Consider the following 26,203-nt stretch of genomic DNA (forward strand, 5'->3'; position numbering starts at 1 on the left):
AAAGGAGAGTAAAGCAGCAAAAAAAGTAGCGTGAAGTGAAAGTAGTTGAGTCAATTGAAACAGAGTAAAATAAAAGGAAAGTAGCGTGAAGTGAAAGTACTTTAAAGCAAATACAGCAGGATACAGTCATTAGTCATTTAGACTAGAGTGAATTAAAGTAGCATTGGAGTAAAAGTAGCATGTAGTAGAAGTATAGCAAAGTCAAGTAAAGAAAAAGTACAAGCAAAGCAAAGTAAAAGTCAAGTAGCAGGAAGTAATGTAAAAGTAGAGTAAAAGTAAAGTAGTATGACGTCAAGCGAAGCAGAGTAAAGCAGGGTTGAGTAAATTAGACTAAAGGTAAAGTAAAAGTAGCGTGGAGTAAAAGTACAGAAAAGCAAAACAAAGTCAATTGAAACAAAGTAAAGCAAAGCAGGGTAGAGTCAAACCAAGTAGTGTCGAAGTACAGCAAAGCAGCGTAGGGCCAAGTATCTTGGAGGGAAGTCAAAGTAAAAGTAGTAGAGTAAAGAAAAGTACTTTTCTTTGACACATGCACCTCAAATTTGTTTGAGGTATAAATGTTAAGTTGAACAACTGAACAGTCTCAAAAGGGCGGAAAGCTTCTGGTAAACTTTCCACGGCAAGTTGACTTTGCCAACTTTGGACATTTTGCACAGACATACCTTTTGAAATTAGGATTACTCGTACTACTTATTACTACTTTCCCCCTTTTTCCACAAGGAAGCCCAAACCCCAAACGTCACAGGTTTACAATGTCCTGACCTGCCGTGTCTCCGTCCAGCACGATCAGAGCTCTGCTGCCGGTCCCGGCGTTCATCATCATGCTCACGATGTCGTCGATCTGCAGAGAGTCGCACGCCGAGCTGGCGTCCACGCACTGACGACACAGGCACAAACACAAACGCGCGGCGTCAACGGCACAACACAACAACAATGGCCAAAAGGTGAAAATCGAACTGGATCTTTCCGGAGTAACTGCCGCTAGCCCCTTTCACACAGAGGTGACAAAAAGTTGTGCAACGGATGAAACAGTTGTCAGGGCGATGGCTTTCAACAAAACTGTGGGAGAAGTGAGTGTCGGGTATTAAACTCCACACCCCTTTTCCGGCGTTTCGCTTTTGTTACTTCCGAAGCCGCCAAATTTATAGGTTGACTCCCTCATTCAGTGTCGGTGCCTTTCACCCACACCAGATTTCCAGCCATTCAAAAGTCAGTGTGAAAGGGGCTTCTGATACTTCCTACAAATCCGGGAAAGCCGTAGGTCAACTTCAACCTCTCGTTCCGTCCCAGCACGTTTCACACAGAACATCTCCATGGAAAAAGGCAGAAACTCTCCAACTTTAATAGGCAGTATGAAAGGGGCTTATGACGCTTCCTCCAAAGGCGGTAAATTCACGAGTCACTTTTAACACTACTGCTACTTCTGAACGTGCCAAATTTAACTTTGGCACCCCAATTTCGCTTGGACCTGCGACACGGAAAACAAAACTTTCACGCCTCAAGTGTCAGCGTGAAATGGGCTTCTGACACTACTTCCGGAGCCAGCAAGTTTGCGCGTCGACTGTGAAACCACATTTTATGGTGGTACGTTTCGGCCGGACCAGTGACACGGGGAAAAAGTAGAAACCTCTGGGCTTCAAAACCTAGTCTGAAAGGGGCTTCTGATACTAATTCCGAAGTTGGCAAATTTGACTTTTAAAGGGGCTTTTGATACTACCCTCGAAAGCCATCAATTTCACAGGTTGACTGAAACCACCCATTCAGTGTCGGTACCTTTCACACAAACCAGTGACGCAGAAAAAGTTGTGTGGCAACATGAAAGGGGTTTCTGAGTCATAAGAATTTTTGGGGGTAAACAATGAGAACTATTATTCCAATTTTGTTGCTTTCGTTTGAAAGCGTTAAAAAATGTGACGGATCGTAATTTCTTAGGGTAACAAGAGTCAACCCGTCTCGATAAAAATGGTACAGTCCATCTGTTGTAACTTCTCAAGTCAAGTCGGGAAGTGGCTACGAAGTGGCTAACATAACATTTTGCCACCAGGGGGAGTCAGGGTGCATACCGGTGCAAGGCCAGGCTCGGTGTAGGCGCACGGCGCCATCTTGCAGTGCAGGAAGAGCCGCGACGTGTTATAGTGGGAGTTGAAGGTGAAGCCGAAGCTCTTCTTGTCTGTCTGCGCGTCGTGACGGAAGCGCAGCGAGCTGTCGGTGGGGCAAACCGTCTCGATGAGCGAGTAGGACGATTCCACGTTGGGGTTGGCGTCGGGCGAAATGAAACACGACAGGATGTTGAAGCCCGCATCCTCGTCGGCTGACGTCGACGTGATCTGGAAGGTGAGAGAGAACACCCAACGTTTGTCCATTTAGTTATTCTCGTCCAAGAGTTGCAAACGAGGCACGATAAGCTGCCGTTTGTCTCGCGCTCACGGGCACACATCAACGCGGAAACGCATTTTTTCGGGGATGGATTTGAGAGACCGATTTGAAAAGTTTCCAGACGTTTTATTTATTTATTTATTTATTTTTTTTGCAAGGGAAGGCTGCACTTTATGAATGTTCACAACAGCCACAAAAATCACTTGATATTCATCATATAGCAGCCAGCTAATTATTTCCACACTCTGACAGGCTAGCAAAGGCCCCGGTGAACTCATCGGAGAGTTCCGTTCAAGAAAACAAAGGAGACGCTTTCGGTGCGAGTGCACCTTGTGTCCTGAGGTGGGTCTCTCAGCACGGTGCTACTTCTGACGGGGAAGAAGCTGGCGGCAAACACACAAGAGCTCTTCTGTTAGCTCCCGCCGATAGCGTCATGAATCACTGCTTCAAAGGCCGCTGCGTGCCACCTCCCTTGACCTCCGCTGAGTAAATATTTGCGGGGATACGAGGAGGTGAACCAGCGAGCGGTGCTCGAGAGGAACGAAGAACAAATACTTTGTTTCTGTAGGTTTTTCAGGTATCGGTACTTTAACTTGAGTATTTTTTTTTTCTGCTGACTTTTTATTTTCACTCATCAACAGGAATCCGACCGTTTACTGCCACTGACGAATATATTCGTCAAGTATGTTATTGAACGGAAGAAGAGGGTCTCGCCCAGCGTGTCTGTGAAATTCAGTTTCGTAAACCACTGGGATGACTAACATATGCCTGTAGATGGCAGCGTTGCATCAAATTGGATTTGAGAACACAACTTTTAAATTGAGATGAAGATTAGTTTGGTGACCACTTTGATTATGAGGGAGGGAAATGGCAACACGTTGGAAGTCGGACAGAGAAACAGTCGGTGTGCTGCAGTGGGTAACACAAAGTGTGTGTCGTGATTGTGAGAAAAGATGACGCAGTTCACGGAGCCATATAAAAAAAAAAGCTACTGACGTTCAACTCGAGCCATTCGGTGAGTCAGCGTTGCGAGTTGACGAGACGAGCACAAACCTCCACGAAAACCGGCTGGTTCTGCGAGACGGTGTTGAAGGCCTGGCGGGACGGCCGGTCGGAGGGCGCCGCGTCGTACAGGTCCACGCTGAACGTCATGTCCACATGCCGAGCCGCACCGCTGCCCGGGACCTTCTCTGGCGGCGGTGCGCCCGGGCTGTTCCTGCTTTCCTGACGGTACGTGCAGTTGAACTGGCAGGAGAGATTACAAGACAAGATAAACATCAGATCACATTGTGCTGATCCAGCGACATTCTTTCAGTTCAAATTGGCACATCATTACATTTCTGCCAGTAGGGGGCACATGAATCTCATTGTGGAGAGTCAGCAAACTTGGCTGTCATGCATCGATTGGCCAATAACAATAACGAAATCTATAATTCTTTACCGTCAAGTAGACGTATTTGAATTTGGCAGAAATTGGCCGAAATCTGTAGGAGTTCGCCTTTGAAAGAGGCAAAATAAACAAAATAATATCGCCAAAATAACCCTAAAATTGCTGCTTGAAAGCACCAACGGCTGACTGCCTGTGTCTTTTCGGACAAGGCTTCTTGAGACTTTTGTGCGACCAAATTTCATGTTGCCAAGTAAAAGTGGCTTTGGGAGCTGAACCTTCGAAAAAAGAGAAAAAGAAATCCAGCCAATTTTGGTTTAGGACATTTACATGGCCTAAGAATACTAACAACAAGGAAAGAGAAATTTAGAGCACTAAAAATGAGAAAAATGGATTTTATTTGGAGTTGTTTCGGAGTCGCTTACTCTAATGATTGACATCTGATCTCTGGGTGGCATCCTTTCGAGGTTTACAGTCTCTCTGGGGAAGAGGACCTCCCCAGATTCCTGGTCCTCGTACTCCAGGGGGCCGCCGCTCCCGTCCTTGGACTCGCCGTGACGTATCAGAACCTAATATGGAGGAATAAAAAAAAAATAATTATCCTACAGTGCCAATTGGTTGGGCCACCCTCAGCAGCAACAACTGAAATAAGGCCTTTTCGATAACTGCCAATGAGTCTTTCACATCTCCGTGGAGATATTTTGGCTCACTCTCCCAGCAACACTGGAACGTTTTGGAGCGTGGACTGTCTTTTTAAGGTCATGGTCCCAGCATTTCAATCGGATTCAAGGCCTGACTTTGACGAGGCCACTCCAAAACTTTTTTTTAAGCCATTCAGAAGTTGACCTGACGTGTGTTCCGGACTGGATCGTTATTCTGCTGCAGAACCCAAGTGCGCTTTAGCTTGAGGTCACAAACTGATGGCTGAACATTCTCCTTCAGGATTTTCTGGTAAAGAGCATAATTGATGGATCCATCAATCACAGCGAGTCGTCCAGGTCCTGAAGGCGCGCAATGCAGCCCCTGACCATCACACGACCACCACCACGTTTGACCGTTAGTATGATGTTCTTTGTTCTGTGTTTTTTATGCTTTGTTACATTTACTGTAAGGCAGATGTAACAAGACAGACACCTTCCAAAAAGTTCAACTTTGGTCTCGTCAGTCCATAGAATATTGTCCCAAAAGTCTTTGGAATTATACTGATTTTTTATTTTTTTTCCTGCTCTTGAGGTATTCTTGAAGGCAATTCCATTCTTCAAAGTTCACAGCTCTTCCATGTTTTCTCCATTTAAGGATAATGGCTCTCACTGTGGTTTGCTGGAATCCTAAAGCTTTAGAACTGGCTTTGTAACCCTTTGCTTACTGATGTCAATTTATTTCTCATCTGTTCTTGAATTTCTTTGGATTGTGGCATTTTGCTCTTTTGGCCAACTTGATTTTTGTCAGACAGATTCTATTTAAGTGACTTCTTGATTGAGAAGTTCTGGAGGTAATCAGGATGTGGTCACTGAAAATGAACTCAGTTTTCCAAAAAATGTGATTAACCACAGTTCATTTATGATTTAACAAGGGGTGCATTCACTTTTTAACACAGGGCCATGTAGCTTTGAATAGATCCCCCCCCCCCCCCCAATAAATAAAACCACAATTTAAAAACTGCATTTTATGTTTACAAGGGGTATGTTTGTCATACATTTACATTTGTTTGATGATCTTAAACAAATACTTTTTCACGGCACTGTATAAGCCTTCTTTATGGTTTATTAATTGTTATAATGTTTATGTCGCCTTCAGTCAGTCAAAAAATGAAATACACAAAAAAACTGATGACAAATCAGTGTCATGCAGACGACACGTTCGAGGAATTCTCCAGTTTCCTGTCGAGTTGAACGCCCCCTGAGGTGGTCATGGGTGATCCACTCAGTGATAATTCATCTCTTTTAGAGCAGAGTTCAAAGTTTATCCATGCCTAACAAAAGCAGCGCTGGGAAGTGCGCCCGAGTTGTGAAAATTGCAGCAGACAGACGGCGAGCAGGATGAGCAAACATCCGGGATGCTTTCCACCATAACGCAGATAACAGAGGTCGAACCAAACGTAACATTTTACTCCACGTTGACATTTATTTGTTTAAAAATAAAAAATAAACCCCACTTCCCCAAAGATACTTTTTTCTTGCATTGTACACTTTTTATTTTGTTGTTGTTGTTATTTTTCATTAACAATATGGCTTTATCCTTGAAAGAGTTGAACCTTTTTCTTGAAATAAAAAAATGCAACATTTGTTTAAAAAAATCAAATTATGATTATTTTCAAGAGTTCCATCTTTTTCTTGGAAAAAAATCATTTTTAATTCCTCAAAAAAGTCAAACTAAAAAAAAAAAAAAAAAAAAAAAAGATTTTTTTTTTCAAGAATAAAAATGATGACTGTTCAAAAAAAAAAAAAAAATAAAATAAAAAAAGTTTTTGTTTTTTTTCCCCCTAAAAGGAAATGGTATTCGGGAATATAGATCAAAAGAGCCCAACTGTATTATCATCCCCAGACGATTCAACGGACCTAGCTCCGATATTGCAAGGCGGCGGCGGACTCACGGTGTTGATGTGGAGGGCGTTGGAGGTTCCCTGCAGGGGGTAAACGGTGGTTTGGCACCCGGTGAGGGGCGTCTCCAGCGTGTAGTGAGTGGCGTTGACCGCCGCTTTGCATTGTGGGTCTTGAAGCGTCAGGTTGGCGTGCGCAAAGCCCTTGGCCTAATTACGTGACGATAACAATGACATTTTGCTTCAGGGGGGTGTACCTAATCAAAAGTCCAGGGAGGTTATGTACTCACTTGGAGGCTCTCCTTGCTGACGCTGACCACCATCCTGGCGTCCTGGCACTGAACGGCGAACCCCACGCTGAGGACGGCCCGGTGCTCCTCGGGCTCCGCCTTCTCCCAGGGACGCTCGTCCAGCAGGGAGGGCAGCGGCAGGTAGGGCAGGCCCTGCGACACGGGCGGAGGGAACGGGAAGGGCAGGCCCGAGCGGCGCGGGGAGCCCCAGCCCCGTCCGCCGGGGGGCGGCCCGGGGTCGCGCAGGATGGTCAGCTCCGGGGGCAGCATGCTCTCCGCGAGGTCCACTATGTCTGGAGAACAAACGCAGTGGTAGCTTGTCTTCATGACTCCCCTTTTTTCCCCCCCCACTTTTCTCAAGTGGCGGCATATTTGAAGCTAACTTGTAACACAAATATTTCACTTTATATATGCAGCGCCGTGAAAAAGTGTTCAAAAACTACATTTTATGTTTACTGGGGTTATTTATTGTTATTGTCTGATATTTATATATATTTGTTTGATGATCTTAAACACCAAAGTAGGGAAAGTATGCACCAAAAAAAGAATTTCAAAAGGGGCCAAATACTTTTCGCAACACTAACTCTAATGTAACTTATGTATTTAACGTTTTTGTTACCTCGTTGTTTGAGCCAGACGTTGAAGTGGTTGGCGACGGGCGTGTTGGTGTAGGTGGTGACCGGGCCGTAGCGGTGCTCCTCGGCCCACTGGATCAGCGCCTGCGGCCCGGACGGTAAGCGCCGCTTGGGGGATTTGGACACTTGCATCAGCCTCTCCGTACCCGAACTTACGCTAACGCTGTCGGAAGCCTGCGTGGAAAAAAGATTTCTCGTCTCATATTCGATTCAGTTTTTCATATTCAGTTTTGGTGGTGGTTTGACTTACGAGTTGAATTTGTTCCGTGACTAGGCTCCTAGCTCAATTTACTTGTACAGTGTTCCCTAGCTTTATCGCAGTTCGCCTATTGCTAATTCAGTGCATTGCTGATCCCCCCCCCCCCCCCCCCCCCCTGTATTCATATAACACATAATTCACCATATCACGGGATTAAGAATGTGCGCTGTAATTTCTTTGTGGTAAAATAAACGCCTCCTAGCCCAAAACATGAAAACTGTAAAAAAAAAAAAGAAAAATTCCCTTAAACACATATTACAAGGAATAAAATGTACACAGTGTACAGTGCTACTGTGCGTTATTTTATGTTTAAGAGTTTAAAAGGTGTTTAAGAGTATAAAAAGTGTTTAATAGAGTATGGCCGAGGTACATACAGAGTTAAAATATGTATAAATAATATAAATTTTTAAAAATATGGTCGATACTTTGCGGATTTCACCTATTGCGGGGTTGGTCCGGAAATCATATCTATTTTCACAATTAAATTACCAAAATTGTTTTTGGTTACTTATTTTGAATACAGAAAAACAGTCTAATAAAAGGGAATGTGAAGAATTCAACAACTTGTATGAAGTGTAATCACTGCGCTTACTACAGCTGCACGATTATGGCCAAAATAATAATCACGATAATAATTTTTCACCCATCCATTTTCCGTACCGCTTTGTCGTCACACGGGGTCGCGGGCGTGCTGGAGCCTATCCCAGCTATGTTCGGGCGAGAGGCGGGGCACACCCTGAACTGGTCGCCAGTCAATCGCAGATCATCGCAATTATTTTGATCAATATTGTAATCACGACTATTAGTCGCAATCATTCTTCATGTTAGGGAGAAATCTTTATTTTTGTTGCACTACTTTTTAACAAACTATGTGACAGTTTTCAGTGCCCAATGAATCTTTGAATAAGAATAAATGATAGATTATAATCAAAAATAAATGTACCCCCAAAAAAATTTCTACTTTAGCAAGGGTTACCTGAATAAATATGCTATTACAAAGTGCAATCACAAAGCAAATACAGTTAATACGTAAAATGCAATAACATTAGGCTAGAAGCACCGATTTTTCATTTAAAAAATCCCAGTCGTCAATATAGTGAATTGTCAATTATCGTCTCCGTTATTCTGCTTGACCATTGGTCAGTCGTGCACGGTCACAAACTACAAACAACTCACGATTAAAATTCGATTCATCGTGCAACCCTAGTACTTATTATAGTATTCGTGTGCTGGTTTAGTGCCAATACCTTAACTGTTCCCTTTTTTTTTCATCTTTATTTCACTAGTGTGGCGACGGATTTGAAGCTGGCTTGAAACAGAAGCATACAAATAAATACATAAATAAAAAATTCGACCAATCGACGGCCTGCAACTGGAAATACTTGTAAGTTGGGACCTTCTCAAGTCATGGTACCTCTGTACTTGGGCGTTTGTGGTGGGGTGGACGACTTACCACAACAGTGAGCTTGCCCACCACATTGTGGGCCTTGATGACCCAGTTGACCGACTTGACACATTTGAGCAGCAGGACCACGTCACGGTGGAGTGGGCCGTCGTCCTCCAGCGGTCGCAGTTCCACGATCACCTCCACCTGGAACGCACTAGACAACAACACGACGCCAACATCAGATTTTGTGCCCAAACACCTCTTAAGTCAAATATTTCATCCTCTGTACAATTCTAATGCACCATATCTTCTTCACATTAAATGTTCTATGCCATGCCATAAGTTATCGTCGTTACATATTTAATGCTCGGTACAATTCTAATGTATCCTATTTAATGTTGTATACACTTCTACACTTCATATTTACACGTTCTAAGGTATTTATGTATTTGTTCTAGATAACGCTGATGTACCATCGTTACCCGCTAAATGTTGAAGCTACATATGATATATTTGATGCTTTATTTCCATGATGCGCGTTCGATTGAAATGTAACCTAGCAACATATTTAGCGGCCATATACGCGTCCGGTGTGGCATTACGGCACCGCGGCCGGAGAGCGCGCCGACCTGCTGGAGTTGGGCGCCTGCAGCTCCACCACGTGCACCTCCCGCTCGTGGTGGCCGGCGGAGAGCACGCAGCCCGCGGACGCCTGCCGCTCCACGTAGCCGCCGAGGTAGTTGAGCGACAGGAACCTGTTGTCGATCTTGCACGTGTCAGAGAAGAGAGGATCTGAGAGAACACACGTCGGTTACTCCATGTTAACACCGGGTGTGTATTTGTGTGCGCACGTGAGTTGTGTGTTTCCGAGTGTTTGTGTGTCTGTCTCTGTTGAGTGACTTTTGTGAGTTTGTGTGCATGCATACATACAGTATGTCTGTGTTTTCGTGCGTGTGCGCATTTATGTTTGCCTGTTTGTGTTTATGAGTGTTTGTGTATGAATCTGTCTTTGTGTGTGTATGTTTTTGTATTTGTTTCTGTGTGTGAGAGGGCTTTTTCAGGTTAAAAGGAGCAAGGTTAGCATCTGGTCCAGATTTAAACCCCTCCGCTTTTTCCCCGGGTCGTCATCTGAGCTTTGGTTTGACGTGACACGCTAACGGCAAACAAACCTTGTTGCGTTTTTTTCAGCATCAAAGAGCGGCTGAAGAGAGCGTGAAGAGTTCGACGCGTCCTCATTTGGCGAAATGAACCTTCGGTAAATTGAAAGGTTGGCGCATCCGCACGCAATGACGGAAATTCAAATTGGTTCAAATTCAAGATGGTTTTCGAAGGACCCCTGGAAATTCAAACCAAAATGGCTGACATCCTTTGTCTTTTCAGGAATGGCTTCTTGAGACTTTTTTGTGGGTCTTCTCACGATAGACACGCCGACCAAATTTCATGTTGCTAAGTGAAAGTGGCTTTTGGGAGTTGAATGATCTTTTTTTCCCCCTTTTCCTTTGAAGTTCTAGGATAAGATCATCTTTGACGGATCCCTGCAACTGGTTGCTTCAAACCAAAACGACTGACCTGCTTTGACCTTTCAGCCATGGCTTCTTTTTGTGTGGGTTTACTCCTGATAGACACAGACCAAATTTCATATCGCTACGTGAACAACACACAGCATGCCAGGGCCTTCAAAAGGAACTTCTGGAACTCTGCAGGCACGCGTTGAGGAATTCTGGGAATGTCACCTTCTCCGACTTTGATGTAGATATCTTGAGTCATCCTGAGCTCGGAGAAGGAGGTGACGGCCCCGTACATCTTCTGGGCCCAGCTGAGGAGGTGCTCGTTGCCGTGGGGAAGCAGGAGCTCCTTTTGGACCCGGCAGGAGAGCGAGAAGTTTCCCGGCTGGAAGCGAACCTCCGACCCTTCCGGTACCTTAAGGAGGAAGGAAAACACGGCATATGTTTGGAGTAAATAAAGACTTCATCATGTCAATATGAATACAGAGGAAGCTTAGAAACAAAGCACTGGGAATACTTTTCGGATGCAATATATACAGGTAAAAAATCTTCCACAAAGAGTCCAAAAAACAGGCAGTGGCCTTAAAATAACAAGAAGGAACATTTAGTTCGTTCGTCGCTTATTGGAGCTGGGCCTGGCCGCCCGCTTCATTTGACACAGTTAAACATCGTTCGTTCGTTCGTTCGTTCAAACGTCACTCCTTTCCATCTCACAAATAACCGGCGTCGCATTCCGGGACGGGAACACAGCGGGAGTGAGACGACATTTAGCCTCTCTTTGAGGAACCTTACGCGCTCCGAAGTCTTGAAATTGTCTTTGATGTTTCATTGAATATGTACGTTCAAGTTCATTCAAGACTCTTCGATTGTCTTTGATGTTTCCGAGAGGCGTACGTTCGGTTCATCAAATGCCTTTGGATTTTTGGTTTGCAAAAATATGTCCGTACGTCTCTCAAGCTGTCTTTGATGCTGACAAACATTGTTGGGCCATCAAAGAGTTTCGCTGTCTTGGATGTTTACAAAAGATGGAAATTTTCTCTGACGTTTAAGCGAATATGTTGGTTCGCCGAAGACTCTTAAGCTGTCTTTGATTTAACAAGCATCCATGCTTGGTTCGTCAAGGACTTAAGTCGGGTTTTTGATGTTTACAAATTATAGATTTGTCCAAAGTCTTATAAGAAAATAAGTAGATTGTTTAAAAGTCAGAAAAAAAAAGAAAAAAGCACTAAAAAGAAACTAAAGACTCAGAGAAATGATCCTGGATGTTTGCAAAAACCTAAGTTCGATTTTTGACTTGTTACAAAATATGTACATTTGTACGATGTTTACAACGCTATTTGAACCATCCATGTAAGACTATTATGTTCACTGAAGATTGTAAATTGTCTGTGACGTCGATCGGATCATCTAAATCGTCTTTGACGTTTGCAAAATATGTACATTAAGGTGTACAAGGATTCTTGTCTTGTAATGATTAACATCACATCAGGTTTTCCGGAAATTCTAAATGAGCATCTGGAGTGTCTGCGCGAAGCCACGCGAAGTTTATCAGTTAGTTTGCGGGAATAAGGTCGTAATTAGTTGGAATTAAAGTGTGTGTGTGTGGGGGGGGGGTTTGGTCAGCCCGAACGCCAAATGAGCCGCAGGCGTTCCGACCTCAGGAATTTGCTGCAGCGAAGCCAAGGAAGCACTTGAACACATTGCCTCACTCTCTCGCTCTTGCCCAATGCTCGTCAGGCCGACGGACCCGAAATACTGGGAAGCGCGGCGGTGAACTTCCAGTTAGTTACATAAATGTACTATACTGTGCTATACAGCGGTTGTGTTTATATAAGCAATGATGAGAATCAAATGAACGATGAAAAAAAATGGAAGCATGGTGACTACTCCCGTCTCACAGCAAGCAAGTTCTGGGTTTGAATCTTGGGCTTGGACCAATATAACATGCTGTACATCACAGTGTTTGCACAACACAACCTTTTGGAAACATCGGAGACAAATTTCAAGGTTGACTATACCAGATCTGTGCGTTCTTTTGTGTGTGTGTGTTTTGAGAATTTGGGGTCTTTGATGAACCTACTCTTCCTATTTTTGTAAACATCAAAGGCAATTTTGAGTCTTAAGATGATGTACCACAGAAGTTTGTAAACACGAGAGACAATTTAGAGCGTTGGATGCACCTAAGGCACGTATTTTGTAAACATCAAAGCAGAGTCTCAACCATTAATCGATTATCAAATGAATCCATTTTTGATAATCGATTAATCGTTTAGAGACGTTATATAACCTACAATGGTCAAAATCCTCAGAATTTCAGCCTCTCAGCAACAAATATTATTCATTATAGTTATTATAATAAATCAGACTGATGAGCTCTGTGTTTCATCAAAATAGGACACTTGCATCCGATTAATCAAAAAAAAGTTGATTAATTGATTATTAAAATAATCGGTACTTGCAGCCCTACATCAAAGACAATTTGGAGTAAGCAAAGAATCCAACGCACATTTTTTGTAAACATCAATGACAGTTTAGATTTTCCAATCAACGTCAGATACAATGTACACATTTTGATAAATTTACCCTACGTATTTTTGTAAACGTTGGACACAATTTAGTGCTTGATGCAAATACGATACGTGTCTTAGTAACCATCAAAGGAAGTCTACGTCTTCGGTGAACCCAACATACATTTTTGCATGCGTCAAAGACAACTTAAGAATAAAGTGAAGCTTTGTCATCCAAATACACATTATTTTAGGTTCATCACTAAGACTAAATTGTTGATGGTGTCTCTGATGAAAACTAAATACGTGAGTTGGATTGAAGAATCCAAATTGTCTCAAATTATCCACGTAAACTACCCAAAAAATAAGGATGTTTGGCAACTAAAAGTGTAAAAGTGAGATACTACGCAATCGCCGCTAAACGCTAACATGCTAATTGAAACCTACTGCAGACTGAAAAGAAAGCCATGTGTTCCAGTCCTAACTAATGCTGTCTCCAATAAAAACCCAAACATGTCTGTGTTGCATTGTTTCGATCATTATAGCAACGACGGCGATGACTCCAGGAGCCGGAGCAAACCAAACGTCTTGGCGGACAAACAATGGGCAGCGCGAGCCAGCAGTGAAGAAAGAAAAAAAATGTCAAGAGTTTATTCCATCAAGACGAGGAAAAAACTCTCAACCTCCCCACCCCCTAAACGCAACAAGACTTGGCCGCAAATGTCAACAAGGCCGGCGCGTCCCCGGAGAGAAACAATCACTGGCCTCGTGTCAGCGCTCGCTGATTGACGGCCTGTGCCGGCGAGGATGCGTTTTACAACAAAAGCCTCACTTTGGCCTGTTTTTCAGGAAGTGCAAAACGCTGAGCGAGCTGGCCAAGAGCAACAGCGTCGGCCTGTGAAGCGTTTCCAATGGCGGCCGCCGAGCTGGACGAGGAACGGCGGCGACTCGTGGACATCCAGGAAAAAAAATCCCGCTCCAAAAAGTGTCTCATTTGCTGAGCGTGTTGCTCCGTGCGCTCACCGTCGAAACTTCCTTAGCTAACCCCAAGGGGCTCTGTACTCATAAAATGTGGGAATTTGCCATGGCGCCAACATTCTGGTATGGTGAAAGCGCACCTATTCGCGGTTCGTGATTCACACATTTGCATTTCATTTTTTTCTGTCATTACTAGCTGGACGCAGCAATTTTTCGGAAACTCTATGAAAGAGCCTATACTCAGAGACCTTTCAAATATTCTGATGCCTTCATTAGCTTCATGATGATAAAAAAAACAAAAAAAAACGGGCTGAGCAATATGGCTATAAAATAAAATCTTATTTTTTCCGACAAAAATCACATTTCCGATTTCTGATTTTACACAATTGTTTCCCCCGTAATCCTGACACAGAAGCTTGATTAGATTGATGAATTACCCAGCCTCAATAAAAATAGATTTAAAACAGAACATTAGAAACCCTACTGTTGATTAAATACAGTTCAGTTGTATTTAACTTTTAATCACAATTACGTTTAAGCAGTGCATAGCAGCGGGGACGTGTTTTGAATTACTTTTGCCGATTTGAAAAAAAAAAAAAGAAAAAAAAAGAAAACAAACAAACAAAATCTGCCTGACCCAAAAACTCGACTAAATCGGATAATCGGAGAGTGGAAATAAAAATAAAAACATTACAAACGCAACATTAGAAATCCTATGGTGCTATTTGCACTAGTGGTACATGGGCTCCCTCTTGTGGTATGTGAAGAATCACTGTATTAAATGTTCAAACTGTACACATAATGTTACAGTGGCTTTTTAGAAAAAAACATTTTTACTCCAGCGTAGTACATTTGTTAAGTGCAGTTCAGTTGTATTTAACTTTACATTACAATACAGTTGCTTTTCATCTTTTGTTTTCAACCCTATTTATTCGGGTAAAATTTGTATTTCACGAATGGGCAATATATTTGAATCAGTGCAAAAAGTTTGGGAGTCACTGCACTAGAGCACATGAGCAGCAAGCTGTCGGATGGCGTGCACCTTTAAATGGTGTTGCGTAATTAGATGTTTTCACATTTCCCCCGCAGACGCCATTAAACGGTTAAATAATGAAATAGCGCTGCAGGCTACACTTGAGTGGGATTCTTTAAGGACGTGTCACACCCACGAGAAGCCAACAAGAGCCTGAAGCTTGATTTTTTATTTTTTCCTCCCCTACCAAACATTTAATACTGCGTGAGTCACCATCGTTAGCAACTCATTATCATTTCAAACCATTGAAATAAACATCTCAAGGATCGCAGCAGAGGTGATGGCTAAACGTAAGCTGACGTAAAACGAGTCAGAATGACGCCGACGACGCTTAAAACAGCAGGTCGGCCTGTTGTGTGCCTCGTCAGCTGCGTTCCGTCTGTTGCGGACGCCGATTCGGCGTTGACGCCTGATGGCTGTTCTTAAGAAAATACACCGACGAGTGTACGAGTGTGCGCATGTGCGCGTGCGTGCGGCACGGGAGAACTGAAGCCATCTGAAACTGAACTGAAACATCTGGGTATTTTTTTCATGCTCATTATTTAATTACAAATGTAAAAAAAAACAAAAATCCCCCACTGGGATGAAATTTAGGGTATTTTAAACCAACAAACAAAAACAAAAATGTGAGTGGGATACCATTTATGACAAATAAAATACTTTTAAAAATTAGAAATTTAGAATTTTTTTTAATTATACATTTTTAAATGAAAAATGGCGCGACTTCCCGAATCTTCCTACGGACGTCGATCGCCAGTGACATACAGCTGAGGTCCGGACACGTGACACGAAAAGCATGATCGAGATGGGAAAAGGCGAAGAAGAGCAGGACGACAGGCGAAAAACGTCATCCGCGTCCACGAAGCGACAAACGTACATACGACGACGTACGTATACCCCCCGTGTACATTTTGGCCACAGGCTTTGCTTTTTTATCCACAGGTACAATATAAATAAAGTTGAGTTGTGTTTACTTTTTCCACAGGTATAATCTAAATATAGTTGAGTTGTGTTTACATTTTCCACAGGTACAATATAAATATAGTTGAGTTGTGTTTACTTTTTCCACAGGTATAATCTAAATATAGTTGAGTTGTGTTTACATTTTCCACAGGTACAATATAAATGTAGTTGAGTTGTGTTTACTTTTTCCACAGGTATAATCTAAATATAGTTGAGTTGTGTTTACTTTTTCCACAGGTACAATATAAATATAGTTGAGTTGTGTTTACTTTTTCCACAGGTATAATCTAAATATAGTTGAGTTGTGTTTACATTTTCCACAGGTACAATATAAATATAGTTGAGTTGTGTTTACTTTTTCCACAGGTATAATCTAAATATAGTTGAGTTGTGTTTACTTTTTCCACAGGTACAATATAAATATAGTTGAGTTGTGTTTACTTTTTGAAGGTACATTATTTGAATGGCTTAGGGGGAACCAGGAAATGTATGTCCCCACATCAACGCAGTGGTTAGGACAACGTGTTTGTACGTTGGATATAGAACTATTGGTAGTTTCTCGCGCCCGTTTTATTCACCTTGCGGGTTTCAACAGCTCAAATATACATGACGTTGGTGCATATTCAGAGAGGACAGTTGGACTCGGCACAGCCGAGGTCATATTGGAGCGACGGACCGCTTTGTTGTAATGCTGAATTCCAGCAGTAGGCGCCAAAAATCGCAGATTATACCTTTAAAATGTTGAAAATTATTTACTGTCATTTTTTTTTTTAAATCACCTGCTGGGACAAAAAGGTAGTGATTTTTTGGGTTATTTACTTAACCTTAAAAAACAATCCTATGTGGGATACAATTTCTAAAATATTATGAAATATTTTTAAAATTTAGGAATTTTGGGAAATTGGGACATTTGGTGTACTTTTTAATTAGACTTTTTTATTATTTTTATGTGAATAAAAATGGTTGTATACAAATGTTTTATTAAAAAAAATATATACTTAAATTATAATTTTAGAAAAAAAAAAATCCCGTGCTGGCACAAAATTGTGTGTGTGTGTGTTTTGTTATTTATTAAACATTTGAAATAATATTTTAAAAATCCCTCAGTGGATACAATTTTGTTTGTTTTAAAAAAATTTTTTTTTCAAAGATACTTAAAATAATGAATTCATAATAAAATATAAAGAACCCCGGCGGCACGGTGGTTGATTGGCGTGATAGCCAATCAACCACCATGCCGCCTCATAGTTCTTAGGACCCGGGATCAAATCCGGCCTCGCCTGTCTGAAGTTTGCATGTTGTCTGCGTGGGTTTTCTCCGGGTACTCCGCTTTCCTCCCATTCCAAAAACATGCGTGAGGATAAGCGGACAGAAAATAGATAGATGGATGGATAAAGAACACATTGTGAAATTTGAGGTGTTTGTCATTTACACGTTTTTTAATAAAATATGAAAATCAAAAAAATCCCTGGGTGCGTTACTATTGTGGTTATGATGCGCCTTTGCCGGTATAAATGTAGTGGAAGTGACTTACTGCAAATGTTGAGTGCAGTTAATGCTACGCAGTAAGGTTACCTTGCTGCTATTGTCCTATAATGAGGGAAAATCAAGTAGAAAGGTTCGGGATGAAAAGAGTTGTTGAGTCTTGCGCGAAGCTGAACTCACGTGAACGGTGCGCCCGACGCCCGGGGCGAGGCTCTCCGTCTTCACCTTCCACACGAGCGCCTCTGGGGAGTTGAGGACGAGGACCAGAGGCTTCTGGTGGCGCAGCAGAGACTGGATGGGTTTCACGTGCAGCTCCACCTACCGCGCACATGCACAACGGCCTCATTAGCCTTCTGCTTTCGATGAGTTAGTGCTGATTAATTGGTTTTTATTTTGTTTACCAGCGAGTTCACTTCATTGAGGCTTTCATGTTTTTTTTTTTCTGCGTGGTGTTTTTGCTCAAAGGCATTTTTTTCACAGTCTGTTTGTGAGACGGGAAAAACAAAAGGCCGTGCGGTTTACGTAACTCCTCCTCAATATGGTGGCCACGCTCTTGCTTTTATCACCACCTACTACTAAGACTATCCATCCATCCATTGTCTGAGCCGCTTCTCCTCACTAGGGTCGCGGGCATGCTGGAGCCTATCCCAGCTGTCATCGGGCAGGAGGCGGGGTACACCCTGAACTGGTTGCCAGCTAATCGCAGGGCACATCCCAAAAACATGCATGAATTGGAGACTCTAAATTGCCCGTAGGCATGACTGTGAGTGCGAATGGTTGTTTGTTAGACGAGTATTGCTTCTACACTGCTCCTACTACTACTGCTACTTACTTCTACCACTACTGTACAATTACCATTACTGCTGGTATTACTTGTCCTGTGCCATACTACTACTTATCTCTACTACTACCGACAATTATTTCTACTACTACCAGTAATACTACCACTTTTTCGATTTCTATTTCTACTACTTGAACTACTCCTATGTCTACTTCTACTACCACTATAACTTGTACTCCTACTTCCACAACTACTATTACTAGTACTACTTCTAATACTATTACTTTGACTATGACTACTAGTTCTTCTTCTTCTACTACTCCCACTGCACCTGTCCGCTGCGAGACTGACCTCGGTACCACTGGGTCACCTTGCCAGCGTTAAAAGTTTGAGCATTTGAGCGATGGCCCCTTCTCTGCGGTTCCTCTTTGGTGTTCCCACGCTAATCAGACGAGTCCAATTGGTGCGCGCAAATCACATCAGTGGAGGCCGAAGGACGCTCATTATTCCCCTCCGAAATAAAACAAAGCTGCCTGCGGCTCGCACTGAAGTGAATCACTGAGAGCGAGCGTGAAAGCACTGTTCTGATGCCTTCAAGGACATTGGGGAATCTGACTCACCACACGTGCGAGCACACGTCTTTGTTGCGATACGTCAATTCTGCTTCACTCAAGTGTTTCTGGCTTTTCTGGGGGATTTTTTTGCCAACACTTACTCCACGCGTTGTCACTTGTTATCAAATATATCGCAGATTGCTTTAGGGATTTTAATATAAAACATTTTTTTTTTTTTACACTTGTACAGAACGATACAAATGTAAAACATTTCGATCTGCAGCCGTCTTATGAAGCATGCTTTATTGTTGTTGTTACTATGAACACAGTTTAACTTATCTTTCGACTTGTATGACACTTAAGAATAAGTCTGTCATGTACTTGTAATTGAATATAATATCCATCCTGCTAACTTCAGTGTATTGAATGTAATACAACACATAATGGGTAACATTTTTTTTTTTTTTTTTTCCGATGACACATATCCTTATTTTTTCTAATTTCTATGTGTTACCATTAACTGTGCTGAATTTACTTGCACAAGTTACATCTTATTTTAAACATTACGAGATGCATAATTAATTGTGAGGGATGCATTATTTCCATTTATTATTATTTTGTACGGGATTATTTTCCCATCCAGACATGGAATAAGACTTTTGTTTTTTGACTTATGACATTGTCATATACGTTTTTGAGTCACGTGACCGCAGAAGGTGAGGCAATTAAAGCCTAATTATCAGCACAAAAAGCCCCCAGAATAATCAGTAAAAGTTCCATTGAGGGAACATAAACATTTTAACTATCTTTAAAGCAAAATGAGACAGGCTCCAAACAAACAAGATAAGAAACTTTATGTTTTGAGTGTGCGTGTGTGTGTGTGTGTGTGTGTGTGTGTGTGTGCATATTTTGAAACCTCCTTCCCTCCCTCCCGCCCGCTGCGAATGTGGAAAAACCCTCTCATTGGTCCTCGGAGAGCAACAACAAAAGCAAACAACAACCGTCAGATATCATCGGCTGGCGAGCGAGCCAGCCGAGAGGAGATGAAAAGTTTTGGAGGCGCAGACAGAAAAAAAAAACGAGATGTGAATCACCTGAATGACATGAAAAGAAAAAAAAAGAAAAAGGGCTGAGAGGAGCTATTGTGTGTCGCAAGTGGAGCTACAAATGATCGCAGAGCGCCAGGAGGAGGCCCACTTTGTTGCATCAAACACGAATAGCCGGCTGACACGCGCGTCTAAAAAACAAAAAAACACACAAAAAAGATGGCATAGGGAGCCTACATCATCACTGGTCGAACATCGCGAAAAAAAGGTACTAAAAAAAACCAAGTCAAAGTCGTTTGTTCACAAAAAGCTGAGTCACAGCGAGGCAATGAAAACAAAAACAATGTCAATCGCAAACAAATTAAGCTACAAGTGCAGCTTCTCGTGAACAGAGTACTTTGAATTTGTTGACAAACAATTGCTGAATACCATCAGAGAATCCTATCAAGGCCAAAGAAGTAGCAACCTACCAAAATAAAAGGAGTAACTGTGCTTAATGTGGTTTACCCATCCTCCTCCCCAGCTTTGAAAAAACATTACCTTTTGATTACAAGTGACAAGCATACGGCAGCTAGGCAACAAGCTCGCCCAAGAAGCTAAGAAGGTCAAATACCACAGATTCATAGATTCAAATGCACGCCACCGCTCAGAGAAGATCCAAACCGGAAAAAGTCGTTTGTTCACAAAAAGTTGAGATACAGCCGCGATGAGTCCTATCAAGGTAAAGGAGCAAAACCTAAAATAACCACAGTGCTTACGTCGCTGAACAATCTTTTCCCCCAAAGTATTGCAACTTAGCATTGGACAAAACACACATTAAACACAGTATCTTTTGTGTGCAAGCATATAGCAGAGTTTTTATCTTTGATCATCAAAAATTAGAATCAAAATGAACCACACCAGTCAGTGATGATCCAATTCAGTCTTTTGTTCACAAAAACAAAAATGTTAAATACCAGATAAGACTCCTTTGGGACAAAAAAAAACAGGTAGCAACCCAACAATAACAAAAGGTAGTTACATTGCTTAACCTCGAATGCACCAAACCAGTCACACAAGAGTCCTTTGTTCACAAAAAGCCAAAACTCATCATGGCTTAACCGGTTGTAGAAACTTACGAACATAAAATCCCACTGCTTAACATCGCTTAACCTCAAATGCACCAAACCAGTCCCGCCAAATCAAAATCCTTTGTTCACAAAAAGTTCAACTACAACGAATCATGGTCAGCAGCTGGTGAGCATCTGCCATCGCCGCTTTCATGTCATCCAAGTTCCCGCCCACAGAGGCTCCAGTCGCCTGATTGGTTGTAACAGCGTAAATGAGCGAGCGGATTTGAGGGTGCGGCCGGGGTCTCGTCTAGACCGATCGCGTTACTCAAATTGAAATTCCTCACGGGGTGGGGGGGACGACGACGACAGCTGTGAGCGAGATCATCAGCTCACTCCAGTGGCACTGAAGCACAATTCGCACCCCTTGCACACAGAGTCCCTCGCATCAAAGCCGTAACACAGGCCAATACAGGCTGTAGTAGCCTCTTTCACACACATTTCCCACATAATCATGTAAAACACTTAACTTTTTGTTTACAAGTGACAAGCGTAAGGCAACTAGCGTGAGACTCTTAAGATAATGCGAATCTACATAGTCCCTCTGTCCTTCTTCTTGTCAAATATCACAAAAAGATGGATTTAAATCTACTACACAGGCCACAAAAAAATCTGAATTAAAATCATTTGTTCACAAAAAGCCGCTAAATAGCGGCAAAGGGACCTATTGAGGCATATGAAGTCACAACCTATCAAAATCATAGTGTATAACATCACTCAATCATTGGGCTGGAAAAAAAAACTAAACGTTTATGACAAGCAGGTGAGGCCATGGAGAACGACTTCCGGACGGCTTCGAGGAAATTCTGGTCCACCATCCGGCGTCTCAGTGGGGATGGGGCGCTGCTTACCTCGACTCGGGACGTTGTGAGTCGGTGGGGAGAATACTTCGAAGACCTCCTCAATTCCACCGACACGCCTTCCCATGAGGAAGCAGAGCCTTGGGTCTCTGACGCGGCCTCTCCTATCTTTGGGGTTGAGATCACCGAGGTGGTTAAAAAGCTTCTCGGTGGCAAGGACTCCCCGGGGCTGGATGAGATTCGCCTGGAGTTCCTAAAGGCTCTGGATGTTATGGGGCTGTCCTGGTTGATACGCCTCTGCAACATCGCGTGGACATCAGGGACAGTGCCTCTGGATTTGCAGACTGGGGTGGTGGTCCCGCTTTTTAAGAAAGGGCACCGAGGGTGTGTTCCAACTGTGAGGGTCGGACTCCGCCAAGGCTGCCCTTTGTCACCGATTCTGTTCATAACTTTGATGGACAGAATTTCTAGGCGCAGCCGAGGCGTAGAGGGGGTCCGGTTTGGTGGCCTCAGTATTGCATCTCTGCTTTTTGCAGACGATGTTATTCTGTTGGCTTCATCAAGCCGTGATCTCCAACTCTCACTGGAGCGGTTCGCAGCCGAGTGTGAAGCGACTGGGATGAGAATCGGCACCTCCAAATCTGGGACCGTGGTCCTCAGTCGGAAAAGGGTGGCGTGCCCTTTGCAGGTCGGGAATGAGATCCTGCCCCAAGTGGAGGAGTTCGAGTATCTTGGGGTCTTGTTCACGAGTGACGGGAGATTGGAGCGGGAGACTGGGTGTCCGGGCTCTCCCTTAAAGATAGGTTGAGAAGCTCGATCCTACGTCCCACTGGGAGGAGACCCCGGGGACGACCCAGGACACGCTGGAGAGACTACGTCTCCCGGCTGGCCGGGAACGCCTCGGGATCCCCCCGGAAGAGCTGGATGAAGTGACTGGGGAGAGGGAAGTCTGGGCTCCCCTGCTAAAGCTACTGCCCCCGCAACCTGACCTCGGATAAGCGGTAGAAAATGGATGGATGGATAATGACAAGCACACAGTATGTCAGATACCGTGAGAAGCTAAATTATGCTAATCTCCATCGTCATCTATGCTTCTTGTTGTCAAACACCACATAAAGATGGACTCCGATGTACCACAGTTTACACACAAGATGCAAAATCATAATTATTTGTTCACAAAAGCTGCCAAATACCCTCAAGAGACCTATCCAGGTATAGGAAGTCACCATCTCTGAAAATCGTACTGCTTAACATCGATTAATGATTAGGCTGAAAAAATAAAACATTAAGCAGCACTCTACCGTTTGTTTACAATTGAAAAACATATCACAGGTAACCAGTTAGCAGCCAGCTAGTACGAGAAGGTAATGTAGCAGTCTAGATCTTCCTTGTCATGCATCACAAACTGATAGACTCAAACGCTCCTGCTAGTCACACAAAAGCCAAATCAGTCCTGTGTTCACAAAAAGCTTCTCCATATTCCCGATAAGAGTCCTACTGAAACAAAGGAAGTGGCAGTCAACCAAAATGAAAGCAGTAATAGTGCCAACAGATGCTTAACTATACCCTCCCAAAACTAGTAAAACACTCTACCTTTTGTTTACAGATGGACTGGAACGCACCACACGAGTCACACAAGATTCAAATGAAAGTCATTTGTTTACAAAAGTTGGGTCAATGAGAGGTCCAATGGAATGGGAACAAAAACAGGAGGTGGACCTTATTTAGCTCTGTATCAGATTTCCTGACTCCACTTGCAATAAAAGTGTCATTAGTGTGATCAGTTTGTAACCTTGTTTTGTTCACAAAAACAGAAATTTCACGACTTATTGTGGTGGCGGCGTACATCATGTAGACTGTGAACGGCCTGCGGGAAAAGGGAGTTTGCCGCTTTCGGCGACTCTAATTGAGTTCCCGATGATTGAGGGGGAGAGAAAAAAAATCCAAACATCTTTTAATTATAGTCACCAGAGGACTAACGAAGGGAGGCGGAAAAAATAAAAGGGCGGGAGAAACGTCAAGCGGCTTTTGAGTAGATGCCAAATCAAAATGTTTATAATTGCCTATATTAATAGTTTAAAACCTAAATATACTTCAAACTATAATCCAAAAACCTTTGAAGTCACACTAAAGTCATTTTCGTGTTTTGTTTCTTAATACATTCAATATGTTTGAAGGTAAGTGCTGAAAACCTGCAAAGACTGACAACAATTTAGTACTGTATTTGTTGAAATACAGCTTAAAATTTCTTTTCACCATCTGAGCTGGCCGTTTTTTTTTTTTACAGTAGGTGAGTTCGGCGAGGGTTTACTGTATTAAGTCTACTGCAAAAAAAAAAAGTCTACCACGGCCAACTACTGATCTTGTCTGTCTGGATCTTGGTTCTTTCCGGGTGGCTGGGGATACAAGAGGAGGTTGTTATCGCGACTCGGCCCACATTTTTGACGCGCCCGGCCGAGGGCCAAACATGCTGCCTGATGCTAATCAGCACGCTCAGGTGCAAATGCAAACAAACAGCGGCAGGAGAATGTGTCCAATTGTACGTGGTGTAGCCACAAGCATCTTCAAATCGCTTTAAAATGCTAATGAATATTAAAATCAGAGTTCTTTGCTCACAAAAAGCTACAAAACGCCACAGCAATGGAACAAAAACTGGACTAGCAACCTACCTGAAACAAAGCAGAACTAGAACCAAGACTGATGCTCACAACAGTGATAAAATAGCCACATTAAATTACTTTTGATCACAAAAAGCTATTTGTTGAGAGCCCTACCAAGCCACAGCAATCAAACAAAAACAGGTAGTAACAACCACCAAAAGAAAATTGGTAACAATGCTTAACACGACTGGTCACAACAGTCACCGAACATCCAAACAAACATCCTTTTCTTTACAAAAAGCTTCTGGTTGAGTCCTTTCAAGCCATGGAGCAAAACCAAATAGCATCCTCCCAAAATAAAGGAGGTAACAGTGCTACAAAATGGATTAACACAAGCAACACTGATGCTCACAACAGTCACCAAATAGTCAAATCAAAGTCAAGGGACTGTTTGTTCACAAAAAGCGTCTCAATACTCCCGTCAAAGAGGCTTATCAAGCCAACAAAAAAGGAAGGAAGTAGCAACCTGCCATGGCTTAATTGAAGCAACACTGATGCTCACACTAGTCACAGGAATTACAAATCAAACAAACACCTTTTGGTCGCAAAAAGCTGCTCAATACCACCATTTGCGAGTCCAATCAAGCCACCTGTACAGAAAGGTAGGCAGGAAGTAGCAACCTCCCAAAATAAAAGCAGTTTCAGTGCAAAACACTTGCTTTTACAGAAGCAACTCGGACGTCCAATCACCAAATCAAAGTCCCTTTGTTCACGAAAGGCTACTGGGTGAGAGGCCTATCAAGCCACTGGAATGGAATAAAAAGTGGAATTAGCAGCCTATCAAAACAAAAGCTCATCAGACTCAACACAGATGCACACACCATTCATCAAAATCCAAATTAAGTTGCTTTTGTTTACAAAAAGTTGCTCAAATGGCCATCATCTTTAACCAACATGACACTCAAACCCTCTGGACAAAGGTATTCGGACACCGCCAAAGTGTTTTTCTTAGGCGCAATTTGCCGAAGATTCAGTGGAATTGAGATACTTTTCGAGCTTTTCAGTTCAACGGTAATTGGAGGAAACGGCTGACGTCCGTTTTTGACCCAGCGGCGACCAGTCGGTGGCTTTAGCGGTCCTTCCAAATCTGGCGCGCTCTCTCCTCAGACGCGGCCAAAACCAGCTTCTGTTACTTTGATCGCAGACAAATGTGAATAACACTCGGTGGGTAGAGATTTTATTCCAGCCAGTCATTGCTGCAGAGTCTATAAAAGAGTCCAAAATAGTCGTTAAAAAGTCTGAAAACAAAAGGAGACTTTTGCACAACTGTCTGGTCAACCACTCAATCGCACAGAATGCATAAAACCTACAAAAAGGAATGTTTTTAGTCATGAATGTGGTCAATCAAGTCTTCACATATAACTTTTGGAACGCAAATAATGTTGGTTGACATTTTGGGGGTAACTTAAAGACGCAGCAGTCGTGCAAGTTATGGTCCGTACAATTGACCCCCAATCAGGTGTCACAAAAATAATCCTCTGATACTCATACTTCAAGAGTCTACCAAGACTGGCTAAAATGCTAACATGCTACAAGTTAGTAGCACATAAATAGATGATGTAGTTAGTGGAGGTTGTGAGCAGGTCAGAGCGCGGTTAGCGGCCGTCACCCCACGTTGAACGCTGAGCAAATTTCCAGCACGAGGCCGGTGTTGTTCTTGGGCCAGCGGTAAATCCAACAGCTGGGGAGTCGCCTCTCACCTAACGAGCGGCGCTGGGCCAGCTGCCAGTCACGTGCGTTTGGGTCGGGTCCAGCTGCGCCTTTTGAAACGTGAAATTGACGGCCGTCGCGGGAAACTATCGACGGCCGCACACGTCGCAGCTGAAGTTTGCGTGTGTGGCGTGTGTTTGAAAGTTCCCATCTGCATTCTGTCGCGCGCCCTGCGGTTTTTAGTGTTCCGGGGGCCCGGATG

At 43.0% G+C, this 26,203-nt stretch overlaps 1 protein-coding gene across 2 annotated transcripts in view; it reads right to left on the reverse strand.

The window, feature by feature from the left end:
- tgfbr3 (transforming growth factor, beta receptor III) overlaps positions 1-26,203 on the reverse strand; it is a 59,625-nt gene that overhangs the window by 8,764 nt on the left and 24,658 nt on the right. Inside the window, exons 1-12 of one of the 2 annotated variants that reach the window (XM_061778331.1) lie at positions 17,743-17,946; positions 17,522-17,659; positions 10,604-10,790; positions 9,500-9,662; positions 8,937-9,084; positions 7,209-7,398; positions 6,590-6,882; positions 6,354-6,509; positions 4,186-4,329; positions 3,427-3,618; positions 2,061-2,324; positions 760-874 (exon numbers count right to left, since the gene is read on the reverse strand). In XM_061778331.1, the coding sequence (XP_061634315.1) occupies positions 760-874; positions 2,061-2,324; positions 3,427-3,618; positions 4,186-4,329; positions 6,354-6,509; positions 6,590-6,882; positions 7,209-7,398; positions 8,937-9,084; positions 9,500-9,662; positions 10,604-10,673 (1,735 nt within the window). In that variant the 5' untranslated portion in view covers positions 10,674-10,790; positions 17,522-17,659; positions 17,743-17,946. Of the gene's footprint in view, positions 1-759; positions 875-2,060; positions 2,325-3,426; positions 3,619-4,185; positions 4,330-6,353; positions 6,510-6,589; positions 6,883-7,208; positions 7,399-8,936; positions 9,085-9,499; positions 9,663-10,603; positions 10,791-17,521; positions 17,660-17,742; positions 17,947-26,203 lie in introns of those variants that run through there. The other variant, XM_061778330.1, reaches the window with a different exon arrangement.

Source organism: Phyllopteryx taeniolatus, chromosome 7 (assembly GCF_024500385.1).
Source record: "Phyllopteryx taeniolatus isolate TA_2022b chromosome 7, UOR_Ptae_1.2, whole genome shotgun sequence".
Taxonomy (NCBI): Eukaryota; Metazoa; Chordata; class Actinopteri; order Syngnathiformes; family Syngnathidae; genus Phyllopteryx; species Phyllopteryx taeniolatus.